Source organism: Caloenas nicobarica, chromosome 17, assembly GCF_036013445.1.
Source record: "Caloenas nicobarica isolate bCalNic1 chromosome 17, bCalNic1.hap1, whole genome shotgun sequence".
In the NCBI taxonomy this organism is placed as follows: domain Eukaryota; kingdom Metazoa; phylum Chordata; class Aves; order Columbiformes; family Columbidae; genus Caloenas; species Caloenas nicobarica.
The window spans coordinates 7,073,212-7,089,748 of NC_088261.1; the positions used below are offsets into that span (position 1 = coordinate 7,073,212).

The window sequence follows — 16,537 nt, forward strand, 5'->3', positions numbered from 1 at the left end:
CTGGCAACGTGCATGAGAAATTGGGTGCATATTTCTTTGTCAAATTCTTAGCAAGCTGTCAGTTACCGTTTCAATAATGGCAAAAAAAAAAAACCTGCAAAGAGAATTTTTAGTGAAGTAGAGAATGCAGCAATTTTATTACTCCCTTTCTTAAGAACCTCCCAGCACAAATGGTGGGAGAAAAAAAAGAAAAAGGGAACTGATAACTTGAACGCTTCACCTTCCCAAGTTCTCTATGAGCACATTGCAGTAGTTCCTCCCGAATTTGTGATATGAAATCATTAATGAATTACCAGAGTAAATAATTTTTGATTTGTAAGCTCATTTTGCAAAGAATGCTCTTGTGAGTGTTAAGTTAACTTGGCAACTCGTACAGTATTTCTTCACTTTCCTTCCTGGGCAATTACTGTGACTAACAAGAAGTAAATTTCGATCGTTTCTGTCAAGGATGCCATGCCGAAACTTGCTTTTTCCAGGAGGATTAGGACACTTGTAATTAAAACAAGCTTTGTGCATGTGTACACTTTAACTGCAAGAAAACTCAAGAGATGGTTCCACATTCACAGAAGTGTGATATCAACAGAATTCATTTTAGATTTGAACCAGTGTTGTAAATACATCCCATTTCTCCAAGCTCAAGTGAAAACTGAAATCTCTGGTTTTGCTGAATATAGGTTTACCAGTCTCTATGTCTTAAAGGAGCTGATAAACTGATACAAGTTTTTGTTATGAATCTGCTGGCAGTGCCTGCCCCATCTGTGTTTGGAAAATATAATCTGTGAACCCTACTCCTAGATGGACTATATAGCTCCAGTGCCGTAGAATGAGCTGAAATGACCTCTTCCTCCTGAAGTTCAGACGTTATTTAGCACAAACACAGCCCCAAAGGCCTTCCCTGAAGTTGCTGTCTGCCAGTGCGGCATCTGAACATGGGCTTTAATTTGTTTTGTTTTGCTGCTAGAGTGCTGTGAGAAAAGAGATTTTGAGTTACAAACCACATGAATCCTCCCTCTAAGCTTGTAGACATCAGTTATCCGTCCATACAATTAGAAAATAAATCAGTCTATATATTGTTAACACAAGAGATTGGAAGTTTCTTTTCAAAATAGCTCAGTTATTGGCATGACAAGGGTATATTTAATACTTGCAGCCCAATGCTTTCGTTTCTTCTCTGTCTCTGTACCAGGATTTGCAAAATTCCTGCCAAAGGTCTGTGCATGTTGTGAAGTTCAGATGAAACTTGGTGGTGTGCTAAGTTCCCTCCTTACCCCAAATGTGCTGCTTAGTTCTTCTTTTTGGGAAGGTGGGGGGGCTGCAGGTTCCCTGCAGCCGCTTTCAACCACTGCGCAGTTCTGTGCTTGCTCTCTTCCCAGGTGAAGAGGGGTTTGTACCCAAAATGCCTGGAGGCTTTGTCTGTCTCATAGGAGAAGGTGGTGACTATCGTGTTCAGTAAAGGCAAGTTTAGGAAAGGCTGTGGCTTCCAGAAAGGGTACAATATGACCTTGATTATCCTGTGCAGCTGTATCATTAACCACATCTTCCAGTAAGGGGTGTGTGAGCCTAATCTGACTGAGGGGTCTGCAGAGAACAACAGCTGATGCCTGATCAGAAAACCTTTTCTTGTTGGAGTGTCATCGTAGGAATAGTACACTTGTCCTGCAAGTAAGTCTGGTTTCAGCTGCAGATTCCTCGCTGCAAGAACATGCATCCACGCAACGTTCCCTGGAAAAATAAGAGAGGGACACAAACAGGTATTCGGGAGGAGCTAAATTTTCCTGTTTACCGTAGGAGTGAATGATTACATTGGATCTGCCGGCCTCAGTGCTGTGAGATAGGGAAAGCGCTCCTCGTGTTACTCAGCCGTACTGTGGAGACACTGTGAAGTTAATCCAGACCTCCAAGGTCCTTTAAACCTTTGGTCTCCCCTTTGAGCTGGACAATTAACGTGTCTTGTGATGCTGGTTCGTGTGAAGCGGAAGGGCAGTGTTTTGTACCAGAGCGGGATGAATGAGAGGCAGCGCTCGAGGGTTTGATTCCTGGCTCTGCTGTGAGCCTTTGAAGAAGTCACTTGATTTATCTGGGCCCAGCTCTTCTCTAACAGCATTTTCAAACTACTGTTATCTGCGCTTTTGGAAAGAGACATATAAGTGTGCTGCACAGAAATAGCTAAAACTTGCATGATTTAATGGTGAGTTCTACTCCCCTGAAATTCATTCAACACCACAACAAATTCTTTCTGTAGGTTTTGTGAGTAGTTTCTTGTGCTTTCTAAAATCAGTTATGTAGTACAGCCTTCTTTGCAAGAAATTTTAGAAGTACTGGTAGTTTAATTTCTCCTAACAAAGAAGAAATTGTCTTTTCAAACCAAAACCATTTTTTAAAATATTGCCTGAATCTCTCTCTCTCTCCCCCTATATATCCCTTGAAACGTTTACCTAGAAAAAGAAAGATTAGATCTCTATCTTTTTTTTTCTTACATTTTTTTTCATTTTTCTAAACAACATTTTCTCTGTGTTGAGGAGAATCAAAAAAAGAATACCATTCCCAGGAAAAACAGTAGAATGTAAACAACTTTTAAAAAATTCTTTTAGCTAGTCTAAGTTTTGTGGTTATAAAAATATTTTGTTCATTCACCATACTTATCTCTCTGTCTTGAAAGATGATGGTTAAGCTGATGTGTAAAATCCGCTGTGACTAGAACAGCCCTGTAGCACCACATGCAAAGAGGTCAGCCATTCACTCACCCACATACGTGTAATTACGCTCTGCGTTTTCAGGTTCTAGGTAGTTCAACACACCCTTCCTGGCTTTGGCAAACAAATACAACTCTTGAAGAAATGTTGCCTTCTCCCCATACACTGTGTTTGCACGGATGATGCAGGTTGCGAGTTTACCACCATTGCTCAGCTGTAAAAAAAAAATGGGAGGCATGTTAGCAAGTGCTGGATACAGAGATGAAATCTTCCACAGTGATCCTGAGTTTGCCGGATAAAACAAAAACCTGGGAATATTGGGCTAGAGGAGTCACCCTTTGCAGAGGTGATCTGGACAGCTAGGGCCTGGTTTGGGTCCCTAAAAATGCAAGGAGGTGCCCAGTTTGGGTTTGGGTGTTTTGGTGGTTTTCGTTTGCTTGGTTGTTGGTTGGTTGGTTGGGTTTTTTTCATAGCACACCTTGCACCCCTCTGGTCTTCACTGAGAGCTGTTGGATGGAGAATGCAAGTGGCATTGACCCTTGTGCAGATGTGATGTATAAATGTGTGTTTGCAACAACCAAAATCAGGCACCAGAGGAAGAGAGCTAAGCTGGCTAGCCTCAACTAGTAGCCAGGAGAGAGATGCTCCAGGCAGTGATTTAGGACAGAAGTCTTATTTTTACATCCTGGTTTGTGCTCTAGAAGAACTCATTTGTCTGCTGACTGTACTGGGAATCTAAAAAGACCAGCCAGCTAAATTAGGTAGGTGGCTGACTCTGGGTACACTAATATTTTTTATTCTTAAATCAGACAAGCCTGAAAATTACACCTCTGTGCAGTGTGAACCAGGTGAACCTGGTTTCTTAAGCTCTGATTTAACACAGCTCTTTCCAAAGTCACAGTCCTCTGTTGGGGTTAAAGCACAGGCTCGAAGGGCAGCACCCTTTGATGTGGGAAGGTCAGGCTTTGGTTAAGCTTAGGGCAACATGGTTTGTGCATCAAGTCAAGGCAGCAGTTGGATACACACCAGGATACAAACTGTGGGGTCTTTCAAACCAGTTCTCTCCTTCCACCCACCCTGTGTTGTAATACCAGGGGCGCCACCATCGACTTTTGTACCTTTTTGCCGTTGGCTTCAAATACAAGTTTTTCAGCCATGGCCTTTGTCTTCCCATAAGGCAGCTCCACTTCTCCACTGTATTGGGTGTCTTCATTTCCCCTGAAATAGATTGTGGGAGACGGTGAGTGACCATGGAGTAGGGTGTATTTGTCACAGCATGATTTAGTCTGTAGTCCCTGCTCCCCAGGGACTTACCGCTGGCTGTGTGTTGTATCAGTCTGAGCTCCTTGCTGCAGTTTAGGAGAAATAAGGCCTCGAGAAATAAGGCCTCAAGGAATACCAGGTGCTTCTAGGTGTTCCAAGGTAGGTTTGCGTGAGAGTGGTGGCTCGACATCTGAGAGCTGGATATGTTTTTGTCTAATACTGGGATTGGAGCAAACCATGCTCTGGCAGGGAAATGAGAAAGCAGTGGAGTTACCTTTTAAAGCAACTCACAAGGGGCTGGACAAGGTGGAAAGAGCACAAGAAGATGGACGGCAGGAAAATGAGAGCAATCCTACTTCATATTTTCATTAGAGGTAGAGAAAAGCCTCTCATGAGCCATAAACTAAAAGGAGAAGCTGCTGCTTAATTTTCTCACAGAGTTGATTAGAATTGGAAGACACTTGCCAGTGATGTGATAGAGCTGCTAGTGATCTCCTGGAAGACCTGCAATCAGCGGGTTTCTGCTGGGATTATTCCTTCATCTCTCCTAGTAAATTCTGCTCAAGGGGAAGAGCAATGAGCGGACCCATGACTAAGGGCAAGCAGGGCTCGCAGCCATGCTGGAGACACTTGGTGGCCATTATGGAACCCAAACTGCTCCTCAGCCTCCTGACTTAGAGCTGCAAGGAGCAAAGCCCATGGGATCTAACATGTAACTGGCCTCAGAGGCCCTGAAATAATTCCAAGAAGAACCAAGAAAGCAGCTCTATTCCCTGCCAGAGTGCTGGCATTTTGTCTCAGTGGTTCTAGATCAATATCAGTCCATTGCAGGATTTGGTTAAGCAGATTAAGATAAACTCTGGAGGAGCTGGGGAGTGAAGAAACCTTGTTTGAAGCATTGGGAAGGAGCATCTGTGAATACCATGTGGCCACTTGCTCCCCTGCTGCCATGACTAGCATGGATAATTTTAAAGTTAATTTACTCGATATTTTGCTCTCCTAGAGAAATTCACCCTAGGCAAACACCAGACTCTGCCAGGCATGGGGTACCCCCCAACAGGGCAATGAAGACTTGTACTTTTGCAGCTGGGGCTCTTGGAAGGGTTAAGTGGCCTGTGATGAGTTCACGCAGCAAATCTGCAGCAGAGGTATTTTCGTCAAACACTGGGCCTTGGGACAGCAAGCTCAGACTCAGGGTCCCTGTTTGACCTTGGGCAGGTTAACTTGATTGCTCTTTCCTATGCTCAAATCTCTATGTGTAAAACATGGACAATAATGTGTTGCCTTTCTCCCTCCTGTTTGGCAGTCTAGTATCTTGTGTGTCAGATATCCCAGCTGAGATCAGGGCCTTCTTGTGCCACAGCAACAGATATAAATTAGGAGCATCAGAAATAACAGCCTCCCACACACCCTGGGCTTTTATCACAAAACCCTCCTCCCCTTCCTTGTGTTTATGGGTGATGAGCAAGGGACAAACCAGAAAACAAGCAAGGCAAAAGATTGATTGTGTGTGGTTTGTTGCAAGCCCAGGAGAGGCCCAAGACAATAAGAGGGGTTATTGAAAAGTTCTAGTTTTAATTGCTTTCTTTTTTAAATCCAAATTTATTTTTTGCCTTGCAAAGCTGTTAATTTTTAAAAGCAGCTTCACAAAGGGGCAAACCTGCCTGCTGTTCCTGGGCTGCAGAGCTCTGCTCGTGTTTGCCTTCGCCCACCCCTTTTGAAGCCTGGTAGTAACAAAGAGCTCAGCATAATGCTCTTGCTTTTCAAAACGATCACAGATAACTGAACGCTAATAAGACTGGAGCAGCATTGTCAGAAGGTATCTCAGCAGTGGCTGTCTCAGAGGGATTGAGACTGACAGAGGCATTTTCTATTATTGTCGGATGCTGAGGTGTGAGCATTATCCCTGCACCCATCATCCTGTTCCAGAGACTAATCATGCTTTGTCTGTGTCAATTCCCAAGAACGAAAAAGTGAGTTAAATAAAATTACATGAGAAATGATGGAGAAGGAGGACAGAGAAAAAGAAAAAGGCAGGCAGAATCATGGACTGTGAGGGGGAAGAGCAGAACAGATTGGGTGGGGATGGGAGGCAGATGAGAAGGAATGGGAAAGCCTGATCACCTGTGCTTTCAGTCTGGAAAACAGAGCCGTATTACATATTCCATTCTTTGCTGGGATCCCTATTGAGATGAGTGGTGTAATATTTTACTGGGGGTCTGACCCTTCTCTCACTTTGCATTATGTAGCTCCCTTAATTGAAAATCATTGGAGAACGAGGACCACTCTCTCGGGCTTTCTCTCAGCAACATGGGAGAACCTGAGTGTGTTCTGCAAAATGAGTTAAAGGCTCTAGGTGGTGGTTTTATTTGCATTTATGGTGTGAAAGGATTTGGAGTCAGTGGGCACAGGATGTTCATGTGTAGCATTGTGAGCATCAGCCCAGAAGGGTTTTTGCTTGCACTCGGTGTAATCGTTACAAGCCAAAATACTGTCCTCAGGTGAGGGGGTAGATTTTTCAAGACATCTATTCACATCTGTCTCTTAAGTTGCAGAACTAAAATACTAACAAGGATGTGCCTGTATCTGCATTCATTTTTAGAAATGATTTAGACATGCTCATGACCAAATTACTTGGCTTTTCAGTGACACAGAGCCTCTAGTGCTCGTGGTCCCCACGTGGATTTGAGTTTTGTTGCTCTCATGGACTTTTTCATAAGCCAGGCATTTTTTTCCACAGATTTGGGTGACAACTGGGTTATGCCTTAGCTTACTTGTGAGTACAAAATTCGTGCTTGTAGGTCATTTCAAGTTCTGTCTTAAGCAGCCTTTTCTAGCTGGGCTTGAATTTCTAGAGCCAAATGACTGAAGTCAGCTGTGTCTAGACTGGCTGCCTAGAGAGACAAAACTTGACTTTGAGCCAGTTGCCCTTGCACACAAGTTGCTGTGGTTTGATCAATCTGGATGGCTACAACCATGCTTGAAACCAGCAAAAACTCTGACCCAAGAGCAGGATACAACCTGACCGTATCACAAATCTTAAGCATCTGAGACCTTAACGGATTTTAGGGCTAAGAGCAGCAGTGCTGTACATATGGGGGACAGGCTGGAGGTGCAGTTGGGTCATACATTTCTTAACCAGCTCTGTCAATCAGTGGTATCCACTACTGATCAAGTTTAGTTTGAGAAGAGGTGTGGTTTCTGAAAGCGAAGAGCAGCAAAGAAGGATTTTCAAGAAAGAGGAGGAGAGGAATAGACAGGACGGGGAACACATATCTTCTCCTTTGTAGCTACAGCAAAAATCTCCATCTGGTTGCAGTTTCATTGCTGCTTAACCAGAAATCCAGAGTGATGGTGATTTGTTTAGCCTTACCTGAACATGGGCTCACACGACATATTGGGTCCCACCGCAGCAATGGAGCTTGTGTAGACAACGTATGGGATGTCCAGGGCACAGCAGGCCCTTAACACATTTTCAGTACCTGTGGGGCAGGTTGGAAAGGACAAACATTAACCACCTTGTCTTGACTCCTGGCGTGCAAATCAAAAGATTTCCAGGCTTGGGATTCTGACTTGGAACAGATCGATCTATTTTATGGCTGAAAAGATGTAAAGGCACAGGTCAGAGCTGCAGTTCCTCAGGTATGTTTGCACAGGCATGGATGGTTTATAACATGAGAGCAACAGTTACATCTATAGCTATAATGTGGCTTAACCTCTATGGCTATTGGCAACTGACTTAACTTGGACTTACTAGCTGCTAACAAAAAGGAAGCCAAGAGCTCAGCTGAGCAAAGCTCTGTTTTTTCCATCTTTTTTTGATTCATGGGTAGACTATCAAATGGTGAATTGCAGCCTTCTGGCAGAAGAATAGGTGTTTTAGTTACATATATTGCTCTATAGAAGTTCTGCAGGATGACCATAGGTTGAAAATCATTGCAACAGGCTCCTGGTAGCTGCAGAATTTTAAATAAAATAGTGGGAGCAGCTTACAAATCCACATGAAATCCAGATTAATCTGAAGCATGGTTTGTCAGTGTGTGTGGTTTTTGTTTGGTTGGTTTTAGAGGGCAGGGAGGGTGTTTAAATGGTTTATAACTCTTCCAGGGATGGTTTTTGCATTTATCATGATTTTGTTACAAGTTGATTCTACAAGAACCTCAATGACAACAACATAACCATGGTTGCATACTGAGGGTCTTAAAATCTGATAAGGCAGATCTTAGACGAAGCCACTGATACGGTTGGTTTCTGAAAATCTCCAACCTATTTATATCTGGCTAATCAGGCTCTGCCTTTGAGCCTTGCTGCAGATCTTGCATAGGGAGGGCTTGTGATTTCTGTGTTCTCTTTGTTGTTAGGGGCATAGTCTGAAATTACCAAGGAAATCCTGAACTTAGGCTACATTCGGAAGGCATGAATCAATATGAAGACCCGGTGGAAAAGATTCAATTTACTTCTCCATGAGCCTATCACAATATGTAAAGTTAACTGAGAACCCCTGTTGAGAAACATCACTGGAAACAGCCGAGTTAAAAATCCATTCAGCTTAACAAAAAGCAGATTAAAAAGTCTTTAAGTGACTAGATGGTAAAAATAATTCTTGCAGAAGAGGACCCTTCAATCTAGTCAACTAGACTATGGTAGGATTTGGCAACCAGTGGTTAAAACAGAGAGAATAAAAGCAGAAGAAACATTTAGATTTTTTGCCAGAAATGGTAATTAACTATAGCCACACTAATACTCTTCAGCATTGTTATGGCTTGCTGAAAGACATGATAGATAGCCCATTAACTTGGGCTCCTTAATTCCAGGCAACAAGTCTTTTGAAAAGGCATAGTCCAATTTAGCCACAAATCGTTAGGCTTAAGGCAATAATTGGATGGATTTCTGTGGCCTGAGTTACACGGAAGAGCCAGCTAGAGGATTAAATAGCTGACCTGTCCTGACCCTATTTTTTTTTCCATGAAGTCTACAGCAGGTATCAAATACAGCTCATTTTTATTCTTTTGCCTGCTATGATTTTAATATAAAACTTTAGACTAATCCTTCAATCCAAGTATTTTGAGAAGCTCTAGTGAAGGCAGCAGCCCCGTTTTAGGGAGATCGACATGAAGCTGTCCGAGGGGAGGCAGAAATGCAGAACGGTTTCTTTCTGAAAATAAGGCTCCTGGTAGGACATCTCAAAGTGTGCTCCTCAAAGAGGAGCATTGGAAAAAACTTTGCGTGTGTGGTTTTCTGGAAATGTCACCGACCTCTGCAAGAGGTTTAGTTTGCTGAGCAGGGGAGTTGCCCAATGTTTGCCGCTATCTGTAGAAACCTCACTGCTGAAGTACCTTGCTCCTAGCAAGGAGACAATGAAGATCTCACAAAGCCATTAAAAGGCAGTGGGAACCCTCAGGCTCTGAATATGCTCGGTACACATGCACAATGCAGGCTCTTAAAAGCATCTGGTTTTGAAAACAACTACAGCAGTGAAAAGAAAGATGCAGTTTAAACGTTGCCCTGGAATGCATCAGTAAATAGTGGGAGCCCTAAGCAGTAATCGAGTTTGAGACAGATACATATATTAAAAAAAAAAAAAATTCCTTCCTTGTGGTTAACAACTATTTTAGCATCTAACAGCCTGAGGTGCCATTGGAATTGCTGCTGTAATAGGGATTTCATTATTTTTATAGCCTGTGCTTATTTCCTAGATTTATGAACAAATTTTCTTTAAGCAGATCCTGCACCTAACAAGAAGTCAGCTCTTGGTGGTAGGAAGAAGATATTGTGGAGCTCTCAGTTAGGCGTGGCCTGTAGATACATAATAGTTATGAACTCTGACTATAATTAAACACCACTCCCTTATAGTTTGAGTGGTATAGTCTTGCACAGGTATACACTGTAGGGATTTTTTTCCCTGGGAAAACTATAAGCTATCTAGTACAGGGTTAACTTTTAATTGTTGCCCTTGTCACATACTAAACAGTTTCTTACCACTATAGGCATGTTCTGAATCATCTCAGTACTGACAGTGAAAGTTATACCCTTGAACAGAGTAACTATTTAATGACTGGGTCTGGATTTGGCTTCCTAATATGAAGTGCAGAGGAGCAGCATAGTCTGCCCTGAGCAAGGACAGAGGGGGAAAGGCAGAAACCTCCCTGCTGGAAAGGAAAGGTCCCGGGCACTTTTCTCACCTCGTAGCAGGGCGATGCTTGTGAAATTCGGGTGATGAGAGAGTGCTAAGTCAGAGAGGATATGTTCCTCATGGCCTCTTCTATAGCTACAGCAAGACATGTGAATTTAAGGCTGTATTTGTTTGCTTGTTTAAAAGAGCTTACCCCCAACATTGACAGCTCCCATTTCCCAGAAGGGCACGGTGTTTCTGTAGTCCACGATAGCAGCTGTGTGAATAACCACGTCAACTCCCTGCATGGCAGCAAGGAGCAGATTGTAGTCTCGAATATCTTCTTTTGTCACTGTCACAAGAGTGGTAGCTGCAGAAAAGTAATATAACCATAAATGCAAAGGGAAAAAAATACAAGTCAGCACCCCCACCTTGTTGCAGGATGGGGATCCGGCTTGGAAAGCTTTCTTCTCTGCAGGGCAAGCTGAAGCGCACTCTAGCTAACGACTACGCCATTTGAGTACATCACACCAGGGGAAAATATATCCTGGTTTTGAATTCCAAGAAGCCAGATCTGCATCTGGTTTAATTCAGCACAGCAGTTACGCCAGTTTGCATCAGCTGTGGGTCAGAATAACTGTGCCTGTTGTTGCAAATCTCTAGTGTGCATCCAAGGGTAGCGGTGAGACAGAGCCAGAGACTTGGCCCAGAGCTGCAGCTGGTTGCAGGATTTGGTCCAGTGCATGGGAAGGAGCAAAGCTGTGCTGGGCAATTTCCTTCAGACAGACTTCTAGAGCTTGCTGGGAATAACACCAGGCATGTTCAAGGGATAGAGAATAGAGCAGAAAAAGAAGGAAGGCAATGTCCACATAGCAGAGGTAACACACTTGCTTGGAGGACCAGGGTGCAGAGGAGGAGGCTTCTGCTCAAAGTCTTTGCCAGTGCTGTGAGGTGAAGCAGGACGTCAGCAGCCTGTGACCACTCCGGCTGAAGTGTTTAATAGTCTCTTTTGCATCACCTGTCTTAAGGCAGCTGCTGCAATTAAGACCAGCAAGAGAATGAGAGCTCAGCCAAAACCAGGGAGAGAGGATATAAGGCAACTATGAGAAATTTTCAAATTGATAAGGCCTGATGAGGTTTATCCAGGGCTTCTAAAGAGGTGATGTATGTAACTGCACCTTTATTGCATTATCAGCTACTTTGGAGAATTTTTGGAGGAGGCACTGGAAGACTGTCACAGAGCAAATGAAACACCTGTGCTTAGAAAAGAGGTAAAGAACAGGCAGGAAATTACAGAACAGCTTGATTTCCACCCCAGGAAATTCAGGAACACACAACATGTGTGTGAGCACCTGTAGGATAATAAGGAGAATAGAAGAAGCTGACATGGATTTGTCAAGAACAAATCAAGTCAGATAAATCTCCTTTGTTCTTATGACAAGTTAACAGGCTGTACGGATATCGTGGAACAGGTCGATGTCATCTATCTTGATTTTCGAAGGGCTTTGGAAACTCTGTGTCATTCTCCTGAGCAAGTCAGTAAAATCTGGTCTAAGTAAGCCCCATTAGGGTGAGCACAAAGCTGGCTGAGTTACAGTTCCCAGGGAATTGCCAGCTGTGGTAGGTGGCTGCCCTGGGGCTCTCCAGGGCTTATTGCTGTATTTGAATCTTTTTTTATTGTTTTCATCAAGAATCTGGCAGATTTGTTCATTAAATCAGCAGATAACATCAGACTGGAAGGGACTCAAAGTACAGTGGAGGATTAGAGTATGAGCTGAACGTAACTAATAGAGCGAAAAAAAAATAAAGGTGAAATTTGATAGGCACAAAGAGAAGATATTGGGCTTAGTAAGGAAGAGGCAGCTGGTCTTTGTGAAAGAATTTGCTTGGGCCAGGATAGCTTTAGGAGGTATTGCTTGTCAGCAGGGTCTTGCAACTGTGAAAAAGGTGTAATTGTACTGACAGTACAAACAGGAGAATCATTTTCAGGTGGAAGAAATACATCCATCGGCTTTACTCAGCACTGGCAAGGCCACAGCTGGCTTCTCTGTCCAGACCTCGGTGCCCCTTTTCCAGAAGAGAGCAACGCCAGTGCCCAGAGATACAGGGAGTGAGAGTTCCAGAGACATTTGAGCCTAAACCAGCATGGAGCAGAAGGGGTGGTTTTCAAATCAGGAAGTTTGTTGTAAAAAATTGCAGTGTTAGCCTATTCTACCTGCAAGGTTCCCTGGGAAGTCAGGTCTTACATTGTAGATTAGACTGTACCAACAAAAATGGCCTGATGGTGCAGAAATTGGCCGCCCAAGGTGGCTTGGGAACAGGATGGAAAAAGATCTGTTGGGAAGGTTGTGGCCGAGCTGAGGGATGCTGCTGCCTCATCTTTCTGGGATTTGCTGTGGCCTAAGGCCACAGACCTCTCCTGGAGCAGGGATTATGGCAGCTTCTTAAGGCTTAAACAGGTTTTTTTTCTTCAGTTATGGGCGCTTTTAAGGCAACCTGAAGCCTGGGGAAACTAGTCTGGTGAGTTCATCTGCCAAGGAAGGGTTTCTGATAGTGATGTTTCCCTGGGAGTCTTTTAACTTGCTTTAAGTATATGCCCTTTCTATTGACATCTCTTAACAGATAGGATCTCCCTCATCAATTTTTTCCTCTCTCCTTCAAAGCAGGCTGAAGGTTTGGGCAGTCAGAGAGAGGGGGACCCAGCCCACCATTAACCTTGCAGAGCCCATGAGCTACATTGGCTCGTTTTGTGTGGGTATTCTCGAATCCAGTAAAACAGGTTGCTTTTCCCCAACATATCTCGCTGTAATCAACCCTGGTGAAACATTGGAAGGCAGCTCTCAGAATATGATCAAATGGATTCATTTAGTATCTTTGAGCACGTTGACTGAGACTCACCTCTTCCTTTTTTATGCACAGCATAGTAAGGCTACTATAGGTTTCTCAATTACCTCAGTAATTTATTTCACAATATCTGCAGCAGGTGCTGAGCTTGAATCTATTACTGTCAGTGTTTTTCGGTTATTTTTCTCAGAATTGGCGCCTGGTTGGAGCAGTTCAGGAGAAGGTGTTTTGTCCCTTTGCTGTTAGTCAGACTGGTTGAGCAGAAACAACCGGGGAGCCAAGTTCCCACGTCAGGTACTCGGTGTGCATGTTGCTTCTTACAACTGAATGGGGACTTTGATCCTCCTTGTGATTTATCTGCTGGGCTTATATACTACGGATCTTTATGCTTTGATTTAGTCTTATGCTGAAAAAGACCTCTCTGAGCTGGCAGTTGTTCTTCATCCAGTCTGTTTAATCCCCAGGTTCCTACCCTATGCCTATAACTGTGGCATCTCCAGCGTAATACCAGCTCTCTTGAAAGGGAGGGTTATGGCTGCTAGATAGAAGTTGATGCCCTTTTCTTACCTGTGGTGAATTTTTCTACTTCTTCTCTTGCTACTGAATCAAAAACTCTGACTTCTTTGATGTAATCTTGTTGAGACAGGAGCTCTACAATCTTCTCCCCAATAAAACCACATCCTCCTGTCACCAGGTAGACCCAGGCTCTATCCATCTCTGAAGATGTTTTTGCGGTTGAGGAGTAGAGAGAAGGTTGCTGCCAAGATCCTATCGTGCACAGTTAATCTTTCAGCCAATAGATTTTTCTGACCTAAGTCTGAAGTTTAAATGTTATATAATGTTACTGGCTGAACATTAACTCCATCCAGTTACATATAAATCAGGTTTTTGTTTTCCCTTCTACCATGGTACCCATGATCAGGGGGCACCTCAAGCTCGTGTTTTATCCGCCAGAAAGTGGCTAATATACCTTTTCCTTGCTGTGCTGTAAAGAATGTGTGCTCTTAAATTTGCCATTTGGATAAAAATAATGGGATTGGCTTTGTCTAAGTGTGTTTGATCCTGTCCGAAGATTGGGGTGTGGGGAGGGAAGACTTGGCCTCTGGCACAGCTGTTTCTCTGTGCCTCTCTCATAAAGAGTCTCAGAGATGACCAAGTCAGGCCTGATCCATCTCCCAGTATCTCTTTGATACCAAGAAAATAATTTCCTTAAGTATGGAGTAGTCAAATTTTTTCCAATCTATCTTTGAACCAACTTGTCACCATTTTTTGTGATCTGTAGACACACTCTTCTTAAGAGACGTAGCAACGGTAAATAGGGTAATGCAATCTCCCTGCTTACTTTGTCTGTGTACAGTGTAGTAGTTGCTTTTCTGGCTTGGGAAGCCAGGATTAGATTGTTCCCCTATCAGGACCACTGCTTTCCCCATCCCCAGGCTGTGAGCGTTATGGATGCTGATCCAGACTGCAGTTGGGTGGGTGGTCACTCCTGCTAACCCTCCCCGGTCACATCCAACAGGGCGAAATGTGGTGAGCAATTCTAACCACGCGAATGTAGGAAACAATATTGTCAGAGCCGTTCTTACTATAGTGTTAAGGTTTGTATGTCTTTAAATAGTAAGCTGTATAGCCACTTGCTGCTGAGCATGTGGTTAATGACGAGTTAGCACAGTGTATTGAAAGAGTAACTGTGTTTTGTTTGTGTGTACGTGTATATATATATATATATATATATATATTTCTTTAAAATCAGCTCCTGCTAGAAGTTCAATCTCTTCAATTCTACCATTGATTTTTCTTGTGCTGTGTTAAGCTTTGGAAAAGTGCCGTTTCCCCAGCTGTGATTACAATCAGTGGCCATAATGGCCCAGAGACCAACATGGGCTTGATGCTAATTTGGTGCTTGGCAGACCAGTGCAGCCACAAACATCCCGAGAAATTAATTTAGCCTTTTATCCAGCAACTCCCAATCTGTACAGTAGTGATTAACAGAACTGCCTTCCCTCAGAGGACTTTTTGCAAGGATAAATCTATCAGAGTTGGAGGTGTTAGGACACAAAACCCAAGATAAATACACCCTGAGAGACCCAGAGAAGTGCTGCATGGGAATGTTTGGCATCCAGTAACCTTGAGTATGTCCTCGTCAGTGATGCAAAGAACTGTATGAAGCAGAGGCCTTGACACTGCGGACATTTCCCAGTGTTTACAAGACTTTGCCTTTGCTACGCTATCGGTATCTGCATATCTGCAGTGTAATCGGATCAGTGGAGGAAAAAAAATGAGCTGTGATTTACGTATCTCTTGTTTTTTGTAGCATATAAAAAAACAAGTTCAGAAACCAGACCTGTCACATCTGTGACAGAACCAGCCCAGGTCCTCTCTTACAGCCAAGGCTTGCACAGAGTAAAGCCTCCCTTTGCAAACAGGTAGTTGCATCTAAATGGGTAGTTGTTCCTATTGTAGGAAGGTTTTTTTTAAAAAAAAAAAAAGGTCCCTAACCACATCCTTTGCTAACAGTGTGAATTGTAACATGAGGTGATGACTCTGGGAGGTCTCCATAAGTCCAGAGGCAAATTCAGCAAAAGCACAAGTGTCTGGAGGAGGCAGATGCCCAAGAGGTACCAGGGGATTGCAGGTGGGCCCTGGGTGGCCATTGCCATCTTAGATCAGCCAACTCGATTTCCTTCAGCTGTAAGGAAACTTATGAGCAAGTGAGGCAAGTTACAAATAACAACAGATTTAATTTACGCTCTTTGGCACTGCAGAATTCTCTCTGGCTTGTTCCCCCGTCACACGGTCGGATGCAGCCAATGTGTCTGAGCGCCCAGCTCAGCTGTGAGCCCTGTCCTGGTACCAAGGCACAGCTCCTGCAGCACAGTCTGCCACAGCCAGGTAATGCCTCACTCTGCAACGCCAAGCAAGATGTTCAAAGCTGACACTGCTTGGACGCTCACCTAGGCTGCTGTAGGAATGAAATGCCTCACCACGAAGGCCGGACATGCCCCGTCTTTGGTTAGTGTGGCTGGGAATGCAAAATAGTGACTAAGTGCATCTTAGAGGCACATCTCAAACCCTCCCAGAGGGCAGAGGTGCTTGCTGAAGCCATCCTGCAATAGCTGCAGAAGAGTTAGTCCCATCATGGGCAAGGAGAATGTGAGATTTGGCTTTAGTTAACGACAGCCTTTTTGCCCCTCCACCCCACAGATGATGACCAGAAGCAGGGTCTTGTTTTTTAAGAGACCTGCAAACATATGGTCAGAGAAAGCTGAGATGGCAGGAAAGAAAAACAGATGCCCTAATTTCAGGATGCAGTTGCTTGAACTTGCTCTGGACTGTGTAAATGCAGGACACCCAACATCAGACTCATTTACAGTATGTTTATTTCTCAGTGCATTACATGAAAGGTCTTTGGTATTTGTGGGTTCTTGAATACTGTTCCCACTCTGCTCTGTAAGAAAATGCTGAATACAAAACATTCCATATACAGTAACAAAACCCATAGCAAATAAAGAGAAATAGATATTTTGAACAATAACATAGCAATATGAAAACAGATAAGTAAACCATGCAAGAGGTGGAACAAACAAGTTGTGTTTACAACAAACATTAGAGCCTGCCATAAATG

At 43.5% G+C, this 16,537-nt stretch overlaps 2 protein-coding genes across 19 annotated transcripts in view; one reads left to right on the forward strand and one right to left on the reverse strand.

Moving 5' to 3' along the window:
* The window catches only part of LOC135995844 (uncharacterized), a 94,565-nt gene that overhangs the window by 56,751 nt on the left and 21,277 nt on the right, over positions 1–16,537 (forward strand). For 2 of the 18 annotated variants that reach the window (XM_065647436.1, XM_065647437.1), the window contains exon 6: positions 13,103–13,206. The exons of the other annotated variants lie outside the window; for them this stretch is intronic. In XM_065647436.1, the coding sequence (XP_065503508.1) occupies positions 13,103–13,206 (104 nt within the window). The remainder of the gene's footprint in view (positions 1–13,102; positions 13,207–16,537) is intronic. 18 annotated transcript variants of the gene reach the window in all.
* On the reverse strand, positions 1,283–13,627 carry LOC135995843 (3 beta-hydroxysteroid dehydrogenase type 7-like). The gene is made up of 6 exons (XM_065647418.1): positions 13,480–13,627; positions 10,283–10,438; positions 7,330–7,438; positions 3,812–3,911; positions 2,745–2,907; positions 1,283–1,722 (listed from the first exon to the last, which is right to left on the reverse strand). Exons 1-6 carry the CDS (start codon positions 13,625–13,627, stop codon positions 1,283–1,285), a joined length of 1,116 nt encoding a protein of 371 aa, XP_065503490.1.

Excerpts from the sequence above, each read along its gene's own strand:
- LOC135995843 (XM_065647418.1), bottom strand. The coding sequence starts at position 13,627 with ATGGATAGAGCCTGGGTCTACCTGGTGACAGGAGGATGTGGTTTTATT. Across the intron at positions 7,439-10,282 it reads GGGAGCTGTCAATGTTGGGG|GTACTGAAAATGTGTTAAGG; the intron begins GTAAGCTCTTTT and ends CCTGCCCCACAG. Across the intron at positions 2,908-3,811 it reads TTGAAGCCAACGGCAAAAAG|CTGAGCAATGGTGGTAAACT; the intron begins GTACAAAAGTCG and ends TTTTTTTTACAG.